At 40.0% G+C, this 24,257-nt stretch overlaps 1 protein-coding gene across 13 annotated transcripts in view; it reads left to right on the top strand.

The window, feature by feature from the left end:
• Positions 1–24,257, top strand: part of CHD6 (chromodomain helicase DNA binding protein 6) — a 202,143-nt gene that overhangs the window by 105,237 nt on the left and 72,649 nt on the right. For all 13 annotated transcript variants that reach the window (XM_072735839.1, XM_072735842.1, XM_072735833.1 and 10 more), the window contains 9 exons: positions 1,132–1,218; positions 1,410–1,544; positions 5,500–5,621; positions 6,848–7,091; positions 8,486–8,662; positions 9,267–9,410; positions 12,818–13,073; positions 14,101–14,311; positions 23,546–23,741. In XM_072735839.1, the coding sequence (XP_072591940.1) occupies positions 1,132–1,218; positions 1,410–1,544; positions 5,500–5,621; positions 6,848–7,091; positions 8,486–8,662; positions 9,267–9,410; positions 12,818–13,073; positions 14,101–14,311; positions 23,546–23,741 (1,572 nt within the window). The remainder of the gene's footprint in view (positions 1–1,131; positions 1,219–1,409; positions 1,545–5,499; positions 5,622–6,847; positions 7,092–8,485; positions 8,663–9,266; positions 9,411–12,817; positions 13,074–14,100; positions 14,312–23,545; positions 23,742–24,257) is intronic.

The raw sequence follows: 24,257 nt of genomic DNA on the forward strand, positions 1-24,257 counted from the left end.
TGGAAACTTGGACTCCTAAGAACAGCTGAACGCCTTGAGTAGTTTCACCCAGATCAGATGGAGTTTTTTAAAGAGGCAGGATAGCGGAAGAATGAACTTAGTTACTGCTACTATGGGGGAAGCAGCAACACCAGCCATCCCCGGCTATAGAAAAGAAACTAGATTATATTTAATAGTAATAAAGATCATGATGCTACCACTGAGTAGACAGAGGTAAAACTGTCTTGGCAGTGTCAGGTCTTAGAGGCAGTAAATTCCCAAATAGAGAATAATGGAATCTGAGGGAGGGTTGCCAGGGATGTTATAAAAAGTATTCTTGTGTTGAAGATGAAACTAGATAGCCCCCAAAGTGCCTTCCAGCCACAGAGACAGTAAGAACATTCTGGTAGTCCAGGAGGAGGGCATCTGGGTAAGAAAGACCTGGGTAAGCATTCCAGTTCATACAGCTCTGTGGGCTTTGGTCATATTACTTATTTAACTTCTCTGAGTCAGTTTCCTCATCTGTAAAGTAGTTATGGCAACTAGTTCATAAAGTAGTTTTGAGACTTAAAGCACTTAGCTAGCGTTACTCCGGACATAGGTTAAATATTTCCAAGGAATACTTATTGTTTCGTAAGTACACTTTTTGGGGAAGCATAATGTACATGAAGGTAAATTCTAAGAGTGCAGGTCAGTGAATTTTTACAAAATAAACACACCTGTGTAGCTGCCACTTAGATCAGGAGATAGAACATTATTGGACCCCCAAAAACTCCCCTCATGCCTCATTCCAGTGTTTGCTACTATTTTTGCTATAAAGAAGAAAAAGCAACTTATTCTCAGTTTCCAAGGGTTATCTTTGGGATGAGAAGCAGTAAGAAAAAGGGAATCCTTGGCTGATTTTTGTGCAGTACTATAATGACCATTAGGAGAGTGACTCTGGCCATGGTGTAACCTATAAATTCAGTCACAGAGAGCAGGATTTGGGGACAGTGAAGAAAGTCTGTGCTGTGACTTTTATTCTCAAGCTACCCCTTCCATTCTGTGTTTCTTGATATGCCCAGAGTGGGAAGTCACTTACAGATGAAACCTAGGATGTTGGTTTTGAGGGAAGAGGGATGCTTTCTCATTCTTCTCCTTTGTTTGCACTAGCCTGATGAAGACTTGTTCAACCCAGACTACGTAGAAGTTGATCGCGTCCTGGAGGTGGCCCACACCAAAGATGCAGAAACAGGAGAGGTGGGTGTTCCATCATTTTGACTCGCCTATGGAGCCTTCCCTTCTTACTACATATTTTGCTTGTTTTGTTAACATGTGGTCTATTTTAATGGCATTGATCTGTGATAGGGTGGGTTTTTCAGAGGTTGGCCAGAGTATGATCAACCCCTTTAATCTAGTAGAACATAAATTCCTCTCCTATCTCTCACCAGGAAGTGACACATTACTTGGTGAAGTGGTGCTCTCTGCCTTATGAAGAAAGCACATGGGAGCTGGAGGAAGATGTAGATCCTGCAAAAGTTAAAGAATTTGAGTCTCTTCAAGTTCTCCCTGAAATTAAGCATGTGGTAATGTATCCATATCCCAGTTTGGCACATGTTGTAACATGTAACTTTATGAACTCGCAGTCCTGGATGTCTGTGGGGCTGTGCTCAGAAGTGCTATTTGGGGGTGTCTTAACCTTTGGGTACTCTCCATTGAACTTGCAGTTTGGATGTTTTTCTACCTAAGTCAGATTTTGCTAGCACTCTGTCACCATTAGGTCCAGGCTCTGTTTTGAGGTGTGTGACACTTAAGAACCTTAAATACAAGCTTAGATTTCTTGGTATGTGGTGCTGTGTGGAGTCTATAATTTAGAACATGTAAGAAATACCTGACTTGGGAGAGAAGCTCAATAAATTCTTAGGGTCTTTCTTGTTTCCTATTACCTCTTGTTCCATCAGTGATCTTTTTTCTTTGTTTTTATCCTTTGCTTTTACTCAATTGGAATGTTCTTAAGGGGAAGAACTATCTTTTATCTATAGATACCTGGGCTTCACAGAGGGAACATAAGTTTTCAAAATACACGTATTTAATCAGTTTGTTTTTCTGATTCTGAATTAATCCCACCCAGCTGCATAAATGTCGCAGGGAACCCTACAAGTAGTTGTATATGGAATGTCAATAATTAAAAGGATATAGACTACAAAAAAAATAATAATAAAATAAAAGGATGTAGACTTAGGATAGAGCCTGATTAAGATGTGACTCGGGAAGAGAATCAGAGTTGAATATGGCTGTAGACTGGAATGGTAAGTTTCTATTTTTAAAAAGTCACCACTTTTATATGAAAAACCCTTATCCAATTCCTTATTATTACTTATCGTTGTTATTATGTCCCTGGAAAGTAAGGGCTTAGGAGATATGAGCTTGACATTGAACTTGGATCTCTGTCAGAGTCCACTCAAAAGCGGTGTTTAGTTTTTGTTTTTTGGCATATGAAATGTCTGGAGGAATCTTGAGGTGCAGAACTGTGATTAGAAATCTATATAGTTTTTAATGGTTTTTTGTCCACTTGACTGATTAATAAATTTCTCTTTCAGTCCTCTCCTACAACTATTGTCTGTTGTTAATTCATCATTGTTCAACATCTTGCCGTTGGCTGACTCTTGAGTGACATATAATAAGAAAGTGCACACCCAGCCCCCAGGAGCTCACAGATTAATGGAAGAGGCATGTGCGTGCGTGGACATACATGGCACCAGACTGATGGGGACATGTGGCACAATGCAGGAACAAACCAGTGTGGGGGCAGAGAGAGGAGGGCATTTCCATTCTGAAGCTAATTGTATGTTATCTCAGAGTAATCAGGATTCTCTCTCTCAGGATAGAATCTCTCTGAGGATTCTATCCTCAGGCTGAGGATACTCTCTCAGCCTGAATCCCACTTATTTCCTCAGACTGACTACATGCATTTGGCAAGAATATGAATTCTCAAGTGTTTTCAGGCAGTTTTACTTTTCCTTTACTACTTTGCTATTGCGATGCTGCTGTTTTCATCTCTCAGTGAACCATGGTATTATTTCACACTTGTCTCTTTGTTTCTCAGTTATTTGTTCTCTCATTTAAAATGCACATTTTGAAATTTTATCTCAAAACTTCTAACTTGGAATGGTAGCTGACCATATAACTAAAGCTGTCTTTTTAAGGACCAGCTCCAAACAGGAGTTTACCTGAATAATTTTTTTTTTAAGGGATCTTACTCAGGCTTTGAAGTTGACACAAATAGGACATCCTATACTTGAAAACTTTTTGGTAAAAATTGGTTACGTATAGGTAAAATATGGAATTTTTAGAAAGCAAGAGGTGACATTGTCCATGACGATTGTGCAAAGTTGGAGCAGTCTTTCAGTAGGCAGGACCCACTGTGGAGACTCAGAGTCCCTTCTCCTCCTTTGAGTTAGCTAAGTAGCCACTGAGGGTTGTGGGGCCCTGGGGTAAGTGGTTTCCTGTAGTCTGTACCCCTTAGGAGACAACCAGAAGCTTCCAGCTGATTTCAGGTCTTGTGCTCAGATGGCTGAAATTTCTGGCCAGTAGGTGATGTTAAACTAAACCCCTTAGCCCTGGGGAAAGGGAAACCCAGGGGAGAGACTGGATAGGAGAGTGATGCCTCTGCTTTTGGAGTGCCACTAAGGCAGCAAAGTAAAAATCTGCAGTGAAATTCCATCCTCTGGTACTTACAGTGCTGAGAGTGAGTCACTTAAATCACTGGAGGAACATTCCAGAAAGTCTCCCCACAGTATCTAGTACAGTAGGGGAGCATGCCCGATTAAAGGGGTACATAGACTTTAGGGGAACCACACTGGTTCCTGTGAGTTAAGAAGAACGTAATTTCTTTAAGGGAACAGAACAAGAGGGTTTTTATAGGCATACCTTGCTTAAAAGCTTTTTCTTTAAATCATTGTTTTCTTACATAAAAAAATTGTTTTCTCCCTTATTTTAAAAGCACCTGTATCTGTACCTTAGTAATAATACACTAGCAATACTTTTCAGCAGGATCCTATTTTAAAGGGCTTAGCCTAACTGCGGCTGTAGTAATTTTATAGTAAGCTGTGATGTGTATTTTTCTGAAAGATCATGGACAGATTGCACTCACCTCCAAATATCAATGATGTAATTGGGGATATATTATTAATTTCATGTGCAAATTGTTTAATTTAGGTAATAAGGAATTCCAGTTATAAACTGTATTGTACTCCAGAGCAGAATTACCAAAGACTAAAACTGTTTAGAAAAGTTACAGTCTCAAAATTCTCATTTGTAACTATAGCTATAGCTAGGAATTTTTAATTTTTAAGGCTATAAACTGTTAATTTGGGGGCTCAGTTTGTCTATAAACAAAATAACCAAGTCTATGTCCAAATAATATAAAATCTAAATAATTAAAATTTTTGGATGGGAAGTCACCACACCTAAAGATTTAAGCTTTCTTCCGATTGGGGCACCAGCGTTGCTTGGTCGGTTAACTGTCTACCTTTGGCTCAGGTCATGATCCCAGGGTCTTGGGATCGAGCCCCACATTGGGCTCCTTGCTCCATGGGGAGCCTTTTTCTCCCTCTGCCTGCCGTGCTCTCTCTCTGTGTCAAATAAATAAAGAAGATCTTTAAAAGAAATTTTTCCCTGGTTAATTGAAATTTCAATGAGATTTTTAAGAGAACTTGACAAATTGATTCTAAAGTTATACAGAATAGTGAATAAGATAGAATAGCTGAGACATTTTTTGAAAAATAATTCCCTAATCAGATAAAAGGCTTTAATAATTTAAAAATTGGGTTTTATTGCAGTACTAGACAGTACAATGGAACAAAACGAAGAATCTAGATGGAGCTCTGTGGATATATTGAAATTTAGTATGTGATGAATATGGCATTTCATATAAATAAAGAGAAGATTGATTATATTTAGAAATCAGTATTTCATATGGAAAAATAAAATAATAAGACTGCTATTATGTTTATGGGGTGTTTAAGGAATTTGCATTTTTGATTTTATAGGCTTTTTGCCTTATACTGACTCTAGGAACTAATCAGTGAAATATTTGACCTACCATGCTTTCCTGAACTGATGCCATACGCACAAAGAAAATACGAAGAGAAATTATGTATAGAAACCAAAAACACCTGACTACTCTTGGTTTGTAGGGAGATGGAAGTGTAAGTGAGAGTGACATCTAGGAGTCTGGGTAAAACAGTATAATACTAAACAAGACTGTAGGTGAATCTGTTTCTTTTCTTCATTAATTACTTGCAAATTTTATAGAGATGTTCTAAGTTTAATCTGGTGAAATCTAGAAAATATAGGGGCTTGCCTTATATCGGTGGGGGTGGTATGTGTGTGTACACATCTAAAGCAGCTAGAAGCTAGCTTTAGGACACTGCTTTGAGACTTGCCACTTTCCCATTATTATCCTGTGTCCCTATTCATGTTATCCATCCTCAAACATCATTCTCTGTGTATTTTATTCTCTCTGCCTTCCTCCACTAGGAGCGGCCTGCTTCAGATTCCTGGCAGAAACTGGAGAAGTCTCGAGAGTATAAGAACAGTAACCAGCTCCGGGAGTACCAGCTGGAGGGAATGAACTGGCTTCTTTTTAACTGGTATAACAGGTGAGGAACCAGAACCAGTGCTATCTTCACGGACTTATCCTCCCAGGTGTTTGTACCTGGGGGTAGATTGTCCCCTTAGCCTGCTTAGAGCAGCAGTAGCTAGCAAGGTGGTAAGAGAGTGCAACCTGGCCGTGTGTTTAGGGTAGTAATCTTTGTATATGTATATGAGGCATGCCAAGACTCCACATTCCAACCACAGGAATGGTTTTAGACATTGTTGACTTTGTGCTGCTTTTTTCTTTGCCATTCTTGCCAAAAGGTTAGGCCCAACCTAGAGGAAGCAAAATCCAAAAGATCATTATCTCTGAGTCTTTAGAAAAAAATTGGGTCTAAAAGGAAATGGATCTGGATTATAGCCCCAACTCTGCTACTTGTTTGTGAGCCCTGGATATTATAGACTTGAGCTGTACCACTCAGTTTTGGACTCTTCCATGTTTCAGTTCCCATCACAATCTACCTGAAACAGATGAACTTTGAAATTTTTGTAATGTTCTACTGTGTACCCTAGTATGGATTCTAAAGATAGCATACCGTAGTGGAGAACACACAAGAACACAGGAACTGCAAACTTCTGGAGGGTCTAGGACAAGGTAACCTGTGTCCTAGAAGCCTGTGCCACTTATTCACACAGCCCCTTGGAGCACTGCTCACCTGAGTTTTCCAGTGCCTTCTGTCCTGTGAGGAGTGAGATTGAGGGGGGCCACACCCTCCGAGTGTCAGCTCTGTGCAGTTTGGAGTTCTGGGCCACTAAAGAGACCAACATTTTTACTCTATAAGAAATTTATTTCTTAGAGAAATAAATTGTGAGTTAAAAGTTTATCCTCTGACACAAAAAATGGACAAGGAAAATCACAATGACTTCTCTTTTTATTTTTGCATTGACTTCCATGAAGTTTGTCAGATACAGAAATTGGCTTAGTTTTAAAGCAAATATTTTTTCTCATTGTATCTATTATTTTAATTTTTAGTATTTTCAGTTTATATTCTATGGACCTCTTTCCTATATTTTCTCCCAAGTTGCCCTAATTCCTTTTTGGAAGAAGGTAGGGTATAAAGCATAAGACTAAAAATGTGCCTCAGTTGCATCTGTGGAAAATGCTGAGAAGGCCCTTCACTGATGACCTTCCAAGTCAAGGTGTGCTTCTAAAGTATCTTTTTAGTTATACCCAACCTCTACCTCTTTCCTATATTGATGATGAATTATCTGTATTTCTTAATCTTTGCAGAAAAAATTGTATTTTGGCTGATGAGATGGGCCTTGGGAAAACCATCCAGTCTATCACATTCCTCTCAGAGATATTCCTCCGGGGAATCCACGGCCCATTCCTCATCATCGCCCCACTCTCCACCATCACAAACTGGGAGCGGGAGTTCAGGACATGGACAGAGATGAATGCCATTGTGTACCATGGCAGCCAGATCAGCAGGCAGATGATCCAGCAGTATGAGATGGTATACAGAGATGCACAGGTGAGTCTTACACAGGTCTCAGACCTGGTGCCAGCTTGATGTCATCATTTCAAACAGCCTTCCTGTCACTTGTCTTCAAGAGTTTTAATGCCCTGCACCTTGAGTTACTGTTGACTGACTTTGTAGAGTCTTAACGTTTATTGAGGCAGACTTCTTGCTCCCCCTTGGCAGTTTAGTTTGTGATAAGCATAGGATTTGTAGGGCATGCTTTCCACTCTCTAAAAAATGCCAGAGGCTCTTTTTAGGATACTGAAAGCTTGGCTTCATAGTTGGCTTATGAAGTTGCTTTTACATGCAGAAGATTTTTTATCTGACTTGTTATATGCTCAGTGAAAAAAAGTGAGCGGAAGAATTAGTATACAGAGGATGGGTTCCTAGCCAGGGAGTTTTGAAGGGGATGTTAACACATTTAACAGGGAAGGATAAAGAGAAGACAGGATTCAAATTGTTAAAAGCACACTAATTGGAGGACTTGGGGGGGGGTTTGTTACTTATAGTCACTTTACTGAGTATGCTGGTTTGTCCGGGCCACTGGTTTTTATTATCAAGCAAGGTGAAAAGTAAATGAATCTAATCAGAGGAAAGTCAGTGTTCTCCCCCACGGATTTCATTAACAGCAAAAGGAGACACTTAGAAGAAATTTAAGACATGCTCTAACATGGTATGCGGCTCTGCTCTTTAAATGTTTTGGTAACACTAAGATAGGTAAAAGACAAAGATGTGTCCTGCCCAGTGCCTCTTATCCCAGGCCAGTCAGGAACATTACTTTGAAACCTGTGCTGGAACCCCAGTTACAAGGTAAAATTAACCGTATCTGAATAGGAGCAAAGGAGATCTCCTTGGGTATTCAGGCTCTGCGTTGTTGAGACCAGCCCTGGCTGGGTGTGTTTGAATCAATACCATGGCTTTTTTTTTTTTAAAGATTTTATTTATTTATTCATAAGAGATGGAGAGACAGAGAGGCAGAGGGAGAAGCAGGCTCCATGCAGGGAGCCCGACGCGGGGCTCGATCCCGGGTCTCCAGGATCAGGCCCTGGGCTGAAGGCGCTAAACCGCCGAGCCACCGGGGCTGCCCCTTACCATGGCAATTAATACATAATAAATAAAAAGCTTCCTTGCAGTGTCTTCCATATTTACTTACAAGTCTGGCCATTGTGAGAGCCCGTGTCTCTTACTTGTGTTTCATCGATGCAATGAGGTCTCTCTCTTGTCTAAATAGCTGGTTCATCCTTATATATTCTCTTTCCGCAAACAAGGAAGTACAGTGTTTACTGGCTTCTCTTACCTAGGCTCTAGCATTTTACAGTCCTGCCTCCTCTGCTTCTGTTGGGAGCACATTAGCTGAATTCTGTAGTCATGACATAAAGCTTCACCTTCCATTGTGTCACCCTCAGGGAAACCCCCTTTCAGGAGTCTTCAAGTTCCATGTTGTCATCACAACGTTTGAGATGATCCTGGCAGACTGCCCGGAGCTGAAAAAGATTCACTGGAGCTGTGTGATCATTGATGAAGCCCACAGATTGAAGAACAGGAACTGCAAACTTCTGGAGGGTCTAAAGCTCATGGCCCTGGTGAGAGCTAGCAAGCTCATTACATTAACACAGGTTCCATCTATTCAGTATGGAAGCATTCTGTAGCCATTCTGCATTGTAGCTAACTTGTACAGAGTCTGTTTATTCTCTTCTTTTTTTTTTTTTTGCCTTCTATACCTGTGATAGTGTAGGAAATCAGAAGGGTTTTTTTGTTACAAACTGGGTCAATAATTGGACCTTTGCCACAAATAGATTCCCAAGAGGACCCAGGGTAGCCTTAAATAGCATGAAATTTGTGACCTGGTTATGTAAGGTGTTTTGGCTTGTTTCCAAGACCTTGAATGATCCGGTACCAAGGATGATGGCCTTGGCCCAATGCCCAGTATGTAGAGGGTAGTAATAATGAATGAATGTTGCTTTTACTAACGTGAAATTGCTGCTAGAATCAATGATGTAAAAGGAATGTTTATCTTTTTATTGACTATACCGACCATGAAATGGTGACATCCTATCTTTTCATTAAAACAAAACCTAATTGCCCCAAAGTGAGTACAGAATGCCCTGGCTTGATCCCCCCCGCCCCCCAAAGCATACTGTTTTGGTGGCTCAAACATTGCTCATTTTGTACTGTTAATTTGTGCAGGAACACAAAGTGCTGCTCACTGGGACACCCTTGCAGAACTCTGTGGAAGAGCTCTTCAGCTTGCTGAATTTTCTGGAGCCATCACAGTTTCCTTCAGAGACTGCTTTCTTGGAGGAATTTGGAGATCTGAAAACAGAGGAACAGGTAAATAAGGGCCTGAAGGATTGACGATAATGTGGTGATTACCTTCACCATCAAGGAGAGAATAAGCCATTGTAGGGATAGGCATTAGCAAGTCCTCACATCTCTGCTAAAAAGAGCATTACCTCCTTTATTTAATTTGTTTTTATGTCAGGGAGGGTAAACTGATCATTAGGAGTTCTTACTACTCTGGAGGATAAATGAATCAACATCCAAAATACCCTGTATTAGCATATCAGGCCTCTTGCCTTCATTGATCTCACATGTGAGTTCAGTGATTTTGTTTCATCCTGAACTCAGGAGCGTGGTGCCTTCTTCTGCTTTCCTCATCCTTCATCTTTCCTCCTACATCCTGCAACATGTTCCCAAGCTCATCTTCCTGAGTATAACAAACTATACAGGTAGTGAGGAAAAGAAGGCAGTCATATACTAGAAGAGTTGGTAAGTCCAATTTTGTCCAAATCAACCAGATTGGTTTTCAGAGATCTAGTCCTGAATCCATCTTATTGGACTAAAAGCTAAATCAGAACAGCCAACATTAATAAGTATCTATTATATGAGATGGGTAGAAATCTTGACTAGAAATTATGGAAATAAGCCAGACAAGTTGAAATGCTATAAGAGGAACAAGTAATAGAACGGAGATTTTAGAAGAAAAAAGATCACCTCTGGGAATTGGGAAAGCCTTTGTGGACAGAGAGCAATTTGGAAATGGGACTTTGAAAGGTTGGTATATTTTCCGTTGTGGAGAGAGAAAAGATGGTGACTGGTTTGCACAGGAGAAAAAAAACACCTGGCATAATCTGCCATGGAATTTATTCGGTTGTAGGGAATCATCTGGTTGAGCTGGAAACCGTGTCGATGAATTGTGGAGCGTGAGGCCAGAGAGGGTGAGGGTTATATCATGGGAAGGTCTTGAAAGATGGCTTGAAGTATTTGAGAGGTATTAGGGAAGCAATGCAAAGATTTAATTGCAGGGATGACATAATTAGTTATGCTAAATTAACCTAGCAATGGTGTGAGAGTGGGTTGGGGCAGAGAATTGGGTAACTGAGAAGGTTTGGGAATTTCACTAACAGATGTCAGGAGTACATTCTGTGGTTCCAGTCTGTTTCTACTTCTGTGACAAGTCAGACTTTGAGGGCAGTGAATAATCCAGCTTCATTCCACTTCTCTATGTTTGCAGTATCTATTGATCTTTCAAAAGCCAGCTCCCAACCCTCTCTCCATTTTTGGACCATTAGCAATGTGTCCTCTTCTCCCGTTGCACTTATTTTGTGGTATGCATTTTTTCTTCTTCCTAGACAATGACCTCCTTGAGGACAAGGCCCACCTCTTCTCCAGGTTGTGTTTGTTGTATTGACCAGCACAGTGTCTGGCATATAGTATACTCTAAATGATTCAAGGTATGAACCAAGCAAAGGGCAAAGCTGAACCCAGCATGTGGCAGATTGGCATTTGTCCATATCTTTAATAATTATCTACGTGTGTCTTTCCCTTTGGGATCTTATATAGTAATTCCTAATCCACTTGGGGGATAGATTCCTAAGTACCGTGGTCGATAAAATCAAGGTCCCAGAAATGGGTTAGATTTAAGGTTGTGGTTAGTTAGGAGAAAACTTTAAAAAGGGCATCAAATGTCTGTATTTTAAATCACAGAAAAAAAAAAAGTTCCAAAATGTATCAGCTTCCAAATGAAGCATGTTCATCATTGTTTAAAATCTGTTCTACTGACTCTGCTAAATCACTGTCTGTAAGTCATTTTATATTTTTTTTTCAGGAGCATTGATTCTGCACACAACTTTTTTATGCAGAATGTACCCCCTTTTAATACATTTTTTAAAAAGATTTATTTGAGAGACAGAGATAGCGAGAAAAAGCACAAGCAAAGGGGAGGGACAGAAGGATAGGGAGAGCAGGCTCCCGGCTGAGCAGGGAGCCTGACATGGGGCTCAATCCCAGGACCTCAAGATCATGACCTGAGCCAAAGGCAGACACTTAACCATCTAAGCCACCCGGATGTACCCTAAAACGTTTTTGAATAGCCCTTTATAACTTAAAACTCAGTCTTTTGCACTTGCCCTTCCTTATTTTATTTTTCCACCTGGATTAATCTTACAGGTCTCATGTTTTAGCTCAGGGTTAAGTCAGGCGCCTTGGTTTTTGAATCCCTTGTCTGTCATTGTCTTCTTGGGAGAGGAAGCAAGTCACCTTGCCAGTGCAGTCGGGTGAATAGAGATGTACTGTCCAGGTCTGAGCTTTTAGGAGAAGAACAGACAAAACATAGCAAAGACTACTACTGTCAGTTCAAAGTGCCCCTGAGATGACAGCTCATGTGATGGCATGAGAGACCTCATCTTACAGCATCAATTCCCTACATGCTGCTACACCAAACATGTTTGCTGCTGTTACTTAGAAGCTGTAGGAGGGGTCTGCTTCCAGAGTGCCTCTACTTCTTCTTTTTTTATTTTTTAAACCTAAAATATGATTGACCTGTAACTTTAGTGTCAGGTGTGCATGATAATGATTCGATATATGTACATATTATGAAATGATCACCGTAATAAGTCTAGTTAACATTTGTCACATATGTAGCCACCGTTTTTTCTCTAGTAATGAGGACTTTTAAGATCTCCTCTCCTAGCTGCTTTCAGTTATACAGTATTATTAACTATAGTCATTGTGGTCTAAATTACATTCCTGGGACTTATTTTGTAACGGAAAGTTACCACCCCCTTTGAGCCCCCTTCACACATTTTGCCCACCCCTCAGTTGCCTCTACTTTTTACTTTGTTCTCTCAGCATTAAGTGTAATGTGTCACTTGTCCCTCCTATAGCTAAAGTTGTCCTCAGGTTATGGCTGCACAGTGTGGGCGTGTTTGAGAGGCATTTGTTTTCTCCATCCTAGAGAGTAGGTACTGTCTTTTATATCTTTCTCCTTTTATCTGTTGTAAGGTTGCCACCTAGGTTCTCAGTGACTGTTTGGGAATTAAAACCAGACGCCCCCCCCCCCCTTTTAAAGATAGATTTATTTATTTATTTATTTATTTATTTATTTATTTATTTATTCATGAGAGACACACAGAGAGAGGTAGAGACATAGGCAGAAGCAAGCTCCATGTGGAGAGCCTGATGTGGGACTTGATCCCAGGACCCCGGGTCACACCCTGAGCCGATGGCAGATGCTCAACCATTGAGCCCCCAGGTGTCCCAAAACTGGATCCCTTTTTTTCTTGAGGTCCAATTATAAACTCCCCATGTTTAGGGATCAGTCATGATCTTTCATGTCATCTACTACCACCATACTATGATTAGATGCCCAGGAGAGTGTGGTAAAAGTTGGAATACCTCAGTAATCAACCATTAAAATCTGATATGGGCAGGTGAACAGGTCTCATTTCTCTGGACAGGTGAAGAAACTGCAGTCTATCCTAAAACCCATGATGCTTCGGCGGCTGAAAGATGATGTGGAAAAGAACCTTGCTCCCAAACAAGAGACGATCATTGAAGTAGAGCTGACCAATATCCAGAAAAAGTACTACCGTGCCATCCTGGAGAAGAACTTTTCCTTCCTGACCAAGGGTGCAAATCAGCACAACATGCCCAATCTCATCAACACCATGATGGAGCTGAGAAAGTGCTGTAACCATCCGTACTTGATCAATGGTGAGTCGGCGAAGCAGGGAACAGCTCAGGACGGCTGTGGATCTCTGCCAGAAGCTAATGATAACCAGCAGTCCTATGTTTTGAGTTCCATTAAATGCTAGGATATATGTATGCTTTTCTGTGATGTATGGGGCTCAGAGTGGTTGGTGGATCTGGGTAAGCCATCTGGTAGTGAGTGCACAAAGCTAATTTCTCTACCAACTCTCTGCCATCAGAGAGGATGGACAGCACTCATCAATCTGCTATCCTGTATTTACTTGCAGTCCAGCACATACTGTGCACTTTGGGACACGGAATTGTATTACTTAGCTGAATAAATGATCGTGATGCTATCAAATTAAAACTCTCTGCAGATAAATTAACAGTTAATTATACTAACTAGAGAACACATCAGAAGCTTTTTTTTAACAATAAAACTTTCTGATAAAATTTTACATCAAATTGTAGCTTGAATTTGCTTACAGCTAGTTTTTATGATATCAATAGGTTTGTCCTTTTGTCACCTTTCTGTAGAGGTTTCTTTTATTTATTTATTTATTTATTTATTTATTTATTTATTTATTTATGATAGTCACAGAGAGAGAGAGAGAGAGAGGCAGAGACATGGCAGAGGGAGAAGCAGAGGGAGAAGCAGGCTCCATGCACCGGGAGCCTGATGTGGGATTCGATCCCGGGTCTCCAGGATCACGCCCTGGGCCAAAGGCAGGCGCCAAACCGCTGCACCACCCAGGGATCCCTCTGTAGAGGTTTCTTTACTTGTATGATTCACCTTGATATCTCCAGTTCTTTCTCTACTTGGTAAGGTTTGCCAGGAAAGCAAAAGCACCTGTGTTCTCTGCAAAATGGCCCTGGTGCCACTGCAGAACCCTTTGCTGAGGGCACAAAGTATGCACACAGAGCATCGCCTCACTGGACTGTTGGTCTGGATCTAGAAATTCATTTCATTTCTTACAGGATCTGTAGAGCAAAAAGCAGTTTTTACCCTCAGAGTTTGTTCAAGGAATAGTTTTGTTCCATTCCTTTTCAGGGGCAGAGGAGAAAATTCTGGAAGATTTCCGAAAAACTCACAGTCCTGATGCCCCTGACTTTCAGCTGCAGGCCATGATTCAAGCAGCAGGGAAACTGGTGCTGATTGATAAACTGCTCCCTAAGCTGATTGCAGGTGGTCACAAAGTACTCATCTTCTCCCAGATGGTGCGATGTCTCGATATCCTGGAAGATTATCTCATCCAGAGAAGGTGAGAACTTCCTTCAAAGCTGTGCATCAGATGCTGCAGGCAATTCCTTTTTTTGGGTACCTTTTGATTCATTTAAAAATGATGTTTTAACAACAACAAAGCATTCAAACATGGAGAAAAGTAATCTCTTCCTAAAGATTGACTGAAATTCAGAGTTAAATTCTGTGACCAAGTAGGCCCAATTTTAACTGCCTAAAGGGAATTTCACAGCCTCTGATATGGAGCCCTTGTTTTACTTAAAAGGTTAAGAAAATAATGCATTTACTTTTTTTTTCTCCCTTAATAATGATGAGAGAAATACTACCTGGAAAGCATCACTGTATCAAGTTGCTAAAAGAGTATAAGTTGACAGCTCACAAAAAAATTGGGTATACTTTATGTCCTTTCTCAGCAAACCCTCTAAGGTTTTATGATACACTAGCTGTGGCATTCCAATCTGTTTTCTTGTTCATACTCCTATAATTCCTTGAGCCTAAGTTCCATCACTCACACAGGTAAACAGTCTGTGGTGTTATGTTATATGGGTTGTTTTGATTCTGTGTGGACATTACATTTGTCACTTTATATAGTGGACTTTACGTTCCCAGTCACTGGGATACATCAATGATCCAATGATGATAAATGGATTTTTAAGAATTTGTGCAATGATAAAAGACTTTTCAAGGTCATAGAAACTATTAGTTTAGGCATTGCTAAGTTTAAAGGAAAGCTTTGGTTTCATAAAGTAATCAGCAAATCACAGTTGTCTTAAATATTCTGATCTTAAAAATCCTGTTAGGTGTTGTAACATGTAATTGATAGAAGAAGTGTTAACAGAACTGACACATTCAGCAGTGGGATATGCTGACATTTAATGTGACATAAATCGTTCTCCAGAATCAAATTAGACAATAAAAGAATTCCTCAGAGTCCTACAGTGGAGGTCTTTAGGTAGAGAATTCTTGAGATGTGTATTATTTTTTTCTTTGGGAAGGTATAATGAGTAAATCAAAACTAGTTAACGCAATTTCATATTTTATAAATTTACTATAGATTAGGAACCCATTGCCAAAAACTTGCTTCTTATATTATCTAACTCTTCAAAATATATACAACTACTGACTCGCAGTTTGTTTTTTAAAAGAACCTCCCCTGCAAAATGGGTAACAGTGTAATAAACAGACTTTTACCAAATACAGATGTCTCATAGCTCCCTTTTATGCTCTTTGTCCTTATCATCTATTGCTCATTTTGTTTTCAAATTATTTAAGTATTAAATTTCCTTTGAAAAGTCAGATATATATGACCTTACCACTGACTCCAAGCTCCCACTCATACACAAGATGGAATATCTTTTCTATTTTGTGCACACAAACATTTAGTTTTGTCGTCCATTTGTTAATATTCTACATTCTATTTTGTAGTTCACCTTTTTAATATATCATGAGTTTTTTAAAAATTCATTTTCTACAGCCTGGTTTTGATGACACCATATGTTGTTCCCAGTTTTTCAGGATTTTAAGGAACCCTGTAGCTGTCCCTTTAGGGTCATTGTGAATGTTTCCAGTTATTCCTTAGGCTAAGTTCTGATGTACACTTTTAAAAGCACTTGATACATATTTCCAAAATACCCTCTGGAAAGATATTGTTAGCTTTATGCCTTTCAACAATGTACGAGAATGCTTTCTCTCCCCTTGCTTTTCCCCCCATACCCCACTTAATCTTAGCTAATTCAGTGAGCCAAAATTATGGTCTCTTAAGTTGTATTTCTGAATAATAATGAGAGTAAATATTTTTCTATATATATTAGCTATTTGCAGTTTTGTGTGTGTGAACTGCTTATTCGTGTTCTTCCATTTTCTGTTGCTCTTTGCCTTTTTATTATAAGAATTATTTGTTTACTTAAGAATATAGCATACTATTCCCTAGTATTGTTTTTTACTTTTTGTTTATGGGTATGATTTTTTTGTTTGTTTATCTTACTTTTAGAAGTTTCAAGTTTTCTAGTAGTCAAAACTCACATTTTAAAACAGCTTTAAATAAACTTAAATGCTTATTTATGCTTAAATTTAAGGTTAAATGCTTAAACTAATAGGCTTAAAAAGGCTTCCCCTATCTCTCAACCACACACTCAAATAAATATTCTTAAGTATTTTCTTTACGGTTTTTTGGTGTGGTTTCTTCACCCCAGCTGCATCAAACAGGGTTCTTCTGGCCTTAATATCATCATTAATTTTCTCTTTTTAATTTAGTTTTTATTCCAGGAAAGTTATACATGTATGTATTTTAAAGAGCCAAATTATTTTGTTAGACTTTCAAAAAAAGTACCTTTCCCAATAGCACCCATCCCACCCAGCCCCGAAACTATTACTGTAAACTCTTTATACTGTTTCTTTTGGTATTTATAGCTATACCTAAATAATGTTAGTAGTTGTAATTTCTTGATGATTTTCAGTTTGGTGTATTACCTGTTCCCACTATGGAAGATAAGCATTTGTTTTCTCTCATTGCCCCTCCTCCCCACATGACTCCTGCAAACACTAAGTGACAGCCCAGCCATCTAGTATGCTGCTTATAATTTTTTTCTTGCACAATTTTTTTCCCCTGAAACTAAAAATTCTTTTTTTATTTGATTGCCTGTCATTGTTTCCCTATGATAATTTTGGTTCCAAAATTCACCTCGATTGTGTAAGTCTCCTCTTGTGTTCAAGCGTGTCCACTCCGTCTGCTCAGAGCCACCTCTGGTAGGACCACCCATGGTGACCCTCTCCGGCCTGGTGCTCTTCCCTCCTGCTAACACACCACCACCTGTGCTCTCCTGCCTTCCCACTGACAAGTTTCTTTCCTTCCCTCTTGAATGAAATCTCCTCCTTGGTGGATCCCATGTATGGCCTCGGGGAGCTTCTGAGGGAGGATGGATGATAAGTGAATGTTGATACTCCCTGGAATATCTTCAGTTGACTCTTCCTTGAGTAGCACTTTGGCTGGGTTTGGGATTCTAGGTTAGAAGTAATTTCCCCACAGAATTTTGAGGGTTTGGTCCACTGTCTTCTAGCTTCCATTGTTGCTTCTTAGAAGTCCAAAGCCCTTGTGCTTCCTGGTCTGTGTATGTGACATGTTTTTTTCTATTCAGAAGCTTTGACTTTTCCTCTTTGTCCCAGGGCTCTGGAATCATACACTGAACTGTCCTTTGTATGGGATCCGTTGAACTGGCTACTGATCAGGTCTTTCTCATCTGAGATCTGTGTTCCTTCAGTTCTGGGGAATTTGTATTTTATCTTCCACTTTTTTCTCTTTGTGGACTCCTGTTATTTATATGTCAGACCTTCTAGACCGCTCACTTGATTTTCTTTACTATATTTTACTACACCTTTGGTGGGATTCTTTCTTCTACTCTGTCCTCCCACCCCTAGGTTTTCATTTTTTCATTATGTAATTGTATTTTCAATTTCCTAGAATATTTTGTTCTCTAAAATATCAATTTTCATAGCATTCAACTGGTTGTTTCAGAGGTGCATTGTCTGCCTTTTTGAGATGAATCATCATAGAGGGATTTTGTTTTATTTTTTAATCTTCCTACAGTATCTGTTTTCTCCAAGTCAGATTTTTTTTTCTTTTTGTTCGTTTGTCTCCTTTTCATGTTAGAACTCTAGGTTGGCCTTTTTTTTTTTTTTTCCTTCTCCTTTCAGCACTTTTAAATGTTATTCCACTGTGTCCTGGCCCATGGTTTCTGATAAGAAGGTCTGTGGTCATTTAGGTTCCTATTCCCTTGTATGTAATGTCGTGTTTTACCAAGATTGTCTTTTGATTTTTAACAGTTTGTGATGTGTGGCATTCATCCTGTGTAGATTTCATTGAGCTTCTTAAATTTGTAAATGTTTATCTTTCATCCAACTTTGAAGTGCTTGGCCAGTTCTCCTTCAGTTTCTTTTTTTTCCTTTTGCTCCATTCTTTTGTTTCTTTGTGAGACTGCAATCACCTGTATGTTTGACCTTCTCATATTGTTCCACAGTCCATAGGCTCTATTCTTTTATTTGTTTCAGTCTGTTTTTTCTTCTTTTATCTGTCTTCTGATTCTTTTCTCTGTCAGTTTCCATTGTGCTAATTATTACACTCATCCAGTGCTTTCTTTTAGAGATTGTACTTTAGTTGTAAGCTTTCCATGTGATTCTTAACTTTTGTGTTCCTTTGCTGTGATTTCCTATCTTTACTATATACATTCTTCCCTGAGCATAATTGTAATAGCTGCTTTAATTATAACATGTTAGACTTGACACCTTAATAATGGGTCATGTTTCTCCTTTTTCTTCACACAAGTTTGTTGCATAATTTTGGTGTTTCCCCCTGAACATTGCGAATACTTTGTTGTGGAGATGCAAGATTCTGCTCTGGTACTGTGAAGATGGCGAGTTTGATCTGGAGGCAGTTCACTAGGGGAGACCCAGAATGCACATCCTGTCAGTGTTTCTGGTCAGCAGCAGCTCCAGTCTCAGCTGAGCTGCCTTAAGCCTCCTCAAGCATGTGTAAGTTGGAGAGATCAGCCAGTCTAGCTAGTGTTTGGTAGAGTCTGTAGCCAGAATTTGGGGTTCACTGTCTCCGTGTCTCTACTTTTAGTAGATCCCTTCTCACCCTCTGGCAGTACTCATTGCCCTAGATTCCTTCCTCTGGTGCCCCTGGTCCAAAAGATAGTGGCATTTTATCAAGTTTGTAGCTGCCTTGCTCCTCTGCCACCATAACGGTGGCTTTGCCTTTGGCCAAAACTACAAATTTCTGCCTTCTTTCCTCAACTTTCCAGTTGTCCTCTGATTGGTTTTCCTGTTTACTTGTGGGTTTTTTGTTTGTTTGTTTGTTTGTTTTTTGTATTTTGTCCATTTTATGGTTGTTACTTGCTGGAGGGTTGATGTGTTAGGACCTTCCCACTCCATTCCAGAAGCAGAGACTCTGTGCTTCAGATCATAGGCTCTCCTGTATGTGAACACTGTCCATTCAGCAGGAACGTCCCAATGTCTATATTTCAAGGTGTCTTTCTTTTCTCTTCTGCCTATAAGATGGGAACTTGATTGTACTGGGAACCAATTGTGGTGAAGGGATGGAGAGAACTAGGGAATTCTCAGTCTCTAGCTCTTCCCTTTTATCAGTATAGTACCTCTAACTGTGGGGTAGAGCGAGTTACAGGTCTTCTGTTTAACCCTCTGGCTGGAGTGGGTGATCTATAGGCTGATACTTTCACAAATATTCAGCTGTTCCTCTGTTTTAGACTCTTTGCTTCCCCATTTTCAGGATTACCTGGTGCCCGATCCCTTTGGATATTCTGCAATATTGAATTAAGTTCTTTCTTTTCTTTTGCTTTCTCTTCTTTCTTCCTTCCTTCCTTCCTTCCTTCCTTCCTTTCTTCCTTTCTTCCTTTTTTTTCTTCCTTTCTTTTTCTTTCTTTCTTTCTTTCTTTCGTAGGCTCCATGCCCAGCATGTGGAGCCCAATATAAGGCTTGAACTCAAGACCCTGATATCAAGACCTGACCTGAGATCAACAGTTGGACAATTAACTGACTGAGCCACCCAAACACTCCTGAATTCAGTTATTTCTCACTTGAGAATCTTTAACTGAATTTCTTTGATTTTTTTTTTTAACATTTCAAATCTTTAGTCTTTCTGTAGTTTTGGTAAATGGTGGAGATCTAATTTACTTCCAAATGTGTCTAATTTTTTGTTTATCATTATAGTACATCTTTTCCTCCAGTCATATAAAATATTGTCCATAAAATATACTGAGATACTGTCTATGCAGGGTGTGTGTCCTACCTTTGTATTCTTTGTATTTCTACTCCTTTACTCAGGTATTATTGTAGATAAATTTCAGAGTTACTCTTTTTTCATCTATCCCCAACTACAGAAAAAAATATATGTGTATGTGTATACACACATATGCATATTTGTATTTATACATCTATCCATTTGCTGGGATTTGGTTGGCTTTTACACAGTTAGTAGAACAGGATTGATATCTTTTCAGTACTAAAGAACCTGATACTCTGCACATATTCAGGTCTTTATATACACTGTTGTTTTCAATAAATATTTATGAGGTACCTGCCTTGTGTTAGAACCTCTGTAGGTGTTAGGGCATGGTGAACAAACCAACATGGCACCTAGAGTCATGTTGCCAAGTCCTGCATGTTTCTTACTTTGAGCCTAATCTGTATTCTATATGTGTATAACTATTGTGAATGGGATTTTCTTTTTTTCATTCCTTGTTTTCCAGCTAGTTATTGCTGAGAGATGAGAAAGTTTTTCATTTCCCTTCAGGCCTTCTGAGGTCAGCATTTCCTGTTGTGCCAAAAATGCGTCACCGCCCCCCCTCCCCAAAACAAAGCACACAGGTTTTCCAGACTGCCACCTGCTTCTTGTTGAAATTTGACAGTGACTGAGAATTACAGTTTGATGAGCCGCATAAACTCCCAGGGACTTTGTTCAAAATACAGTTGACGCAGAGGGTTAATTGCTACACTGATGTGTGTTATGGAAAATTTTTTGATGTCTGATTTCTTCATTCAGACTTACTAGCCCTCAAGATCTTCTTTGTTCTCGAGGCTTGATGCCTCTCCAGCTGTCAGTTTGGTTTTGTTCCCGTTTAATTTCATGCCATATTCTCATACTGGGGTGAGGGCATAGCCAAGGGATCTGGCTCAGAAGGGAGTGGGTGAGGAACAGTTTAAGAGAACTCACATAATGGGATAGATTTTTAGCTTTGTGTTCTTTGAGAGCACTCCCTCAAAACTGAATGAATAATAGAAATGAGAATTAATGTTCCAATCATCCTGCACAGTTTCTAAAGCTGTTGTTATGTCATAGCTTGCAGAACACTATAATTGTATGGGAATTTTTCCCCTGGGTGGTGGTTGAGTTATAGCATTGCTATTTATTGGTTTCTCCTTGTCCTTAAAGCTGTGCTAATTCCCTGCCTACCTCAATCCATGGGCATCTAGCTCCTCTCTGATAGCTGGGGAATCCTTGGTGCCTTCAGCATTAATCGTCCACATGCGATGGTGAGGGTGGTGGCAACTTCTGTTTAATTGGATCTCAACCTTGTCTTCTGACTCCAAATCCTGTGCTTCTTCCATTGCATCAACCATATGCCCAGAATTCTGAGTACTGGTATCAAAACCATGTCATTACCTATAGTTTCTTCTGCCAGCTTCCACTAGAGTTATCAGGTCTAATTTACCAGTGTTTCTTATTTTATCCTTTAATTTTCTCTTTTAAGTTTTTCAGGCAGTCTTTCCATCCTCCTGCATTGAAATGTAGGATACATTATGAAGGCCATATAGCAAACTGGTTAAGAATGTGGACTTTGAGTTAAAAGGATCTCAGTTCAGCTCACTCACCTGCTCAATGACTGAGGGGAATTTCTTGTTTTTGTTTTTGAAGTTTCCTCAGATATACAGAGGGGATGATAATAAAACCAGCCCTTAGGATTGTCATGAGATGTAAATGGGATGGTGCATATCAAGTTATTATTCCTGTGGCTATTAAAAATAGTAATGACCATTATACCTAACTGCCTTATGGTTTTGTAGAATCCAGACATACAACCCTTTGCTTTTATCTTAGACACAAGCTCTTCCTACTCTGCCTTTATTAAGTCACCACCTCCTGTTTTATTTGCTACCATAGTAGCACATATTATACTGACGTCCATTACATTAAAAAAGAAGAAAAAGGGGAAATCTACACCTGTAATTCCAGGTGCTGATGCACTGTGGCTTTGTGGAAGGAAGACGTATTTTCAGACTTGGTTCTTTGCTTCATATGTGTCCCTTAGAGGCCTGTGTTGGTCTGGTTTCTCTTTATGGATTTTCCTTTTCCTCGAGGAAGTCAGGATTATGTTGCTCGCTCTGTTTTCTAGAGCCATCCCCACACAGAGTCGTCTACCCTAGAGTGTCTATCCTTATTCTCTTACTGGTTATTCATCTGATGTTTTAGAAATCTGATTTCCCAAACTGTGGGCTACCGATAAGGTTTTTGTTAGGATTCATGTTCTTTAGGTGCAGGGTGACTTGGTCCTTTTGTTATTTTCCTTTTCGTTCTGCTTTACCAGCCAGTTCCTGCTTGTTGTTCAGGATTGGTACTTGGGTAACATCCCCTTGTGAATTTTTTTTTTCTTTTTAAATTTTTATTTATTTATGATAGTCACACACACACAGAGAGAGAGAGAGAGAGAGAGAGGCAGAGACATAGGCAGAGGGAGAAGCAGGCTCCATGCACCGGGAGCCCGACGTGGGATTCGATCCTGGGTCTCCAGGATCGCGCCCTGGGGCAAAGGCACGCGCTAAACCACTGCGCCACCCAGGGATCCCTCCCCTTGTGAATTTATTCATCATCAGGGTACATAAGAAAAGAGTAAGGTATCAGCAGCTGTCCACATTGCTACTTTATTGATTCTGTATTAATCACATGATTCCATCACGAAGATGCCTTCTGTGTATTTAAATTGGATGGACAGATAGTAACACACTCCCATAGCAGTTTCAGTTTTGTTCTCCCTTTTATCCTCTTCCCCATTATGCTTTCTGCCCCTGTTTCCACACAGGTGTTTGCCTTCTTAATGATAGCCAGCTGTACTTATTTTCTCTCCCTCTAAGAAGTCCTCAGTTTTCATCCCCTGTCCCCAACACAGCTCATATCCTTCTTGTGGTGGATATGTGTGGAAGTGTGCTGCCCAGGAGAACTGACGGGCTGAAGATGACCAGCCCAGACGCACAAGGACTGCCTGTTGGTACAGTCTGTTTACCATTCTCAAGTTACCCCAAAGCAGCTACACACTGATTTGAACTTTGATTCCTTATTAAGAGCACTACATAAAGTAGACAGTTGAGGCTTTTATGTGTTTTTCTTGGTCTTCTTAGTAGATTCAGTGCAAGTAAAAACTGGGAAATACTGGAGAATAAGATGTTCAGGCTGTGGGGATTGTTATTTTATGTTTACAGTTCTTCTAGACCTTAGTTTGTGGCTGATATTTTTGTTTTGTTTTGGTTTTTGTTTGCCTGTTTTGGGGGGGGGTACGTTCTGCAGCGCAGTCTCTGGCGTCTGCCCTGCTGCCTATGTGGGCGGGAGGGATTCCTTGCAGACTACTCTCATTTGGTCCACATTTAGAAGTGAGGGATTTAAGGCCGTGGGTCAACAGCTTCCTGCGTTGTTTGCTGCTCTCCATTGAAGTATGATTAACACCTGGGCTTTCGTTCATTTGGGTCCCCTCAGATACACCTATGAGCGAATTGATGGGCGAGTACGGGGAAACCTGCGCCAGGCAGCCATCGACCGGTTCTGTAAGCCAGACTCAGACCGCTTTGTCTTTCTTCTGTGCACCAGAGCGGGAGGCCTGGGCATCAATCTCACAGCCGCCGATACCTGCATCATATTTGATTCAGACTGGAACCCACAAAATGACTTGCAGGTAACCACTAGGATGATTGCTGTTTGCCTTAGCTGCCCCTGCATCTAAGAACATCATGATGGGGCCCGGCTTGCTGTAGAGTGTCTGCTGTGTCCATGCTGTGGTATCAGCTGGACAGCAGGCTTAGGGCCTCGGGCAGGGGTGAACGGAATAAAAAGTCAATGTCGACCTTTCCCACTAATCAGGGAGTGGTTCTTTCTTTTTGCTTTAAACCGAATGGTTTTTCCCAGTGGTGGCCTCCAAATATAGAACTACTGTTTATTTTTATTATCTGACATAAAGAAAAATATTAAGCTTAACTAGTTCTCTAATTTTTGATAATATAGAGTGATTCAGGCATTTTCACTGGTTGGTTTCTTAGATGGTCATATGTCCTGTACAGTAAAGGAGACAGGTAACCCAGAATTCCATTGTGTGGCCAGGTGACAGGCACTCCCTAGTTCATTTGCTGTCAACTTAGTACTGCATATTAGAGTTTATATGTACTCAATTGAGTGAATTTGCAGACATTTTTTT

This window comes from Vulpes vulpes, chromosome 14, assembly GCF_048418805.1.
Source record: "Vulpes vulpes isolate BD-2025 chromosome 14, VulVul3, whole genome shotgun sequence".
Lineage (NCBI taxonomy): Eukaryota > Metazoa > Chordata > Mammalia > Carnivora > Canidae > Vulpes > Vulpes vulpes.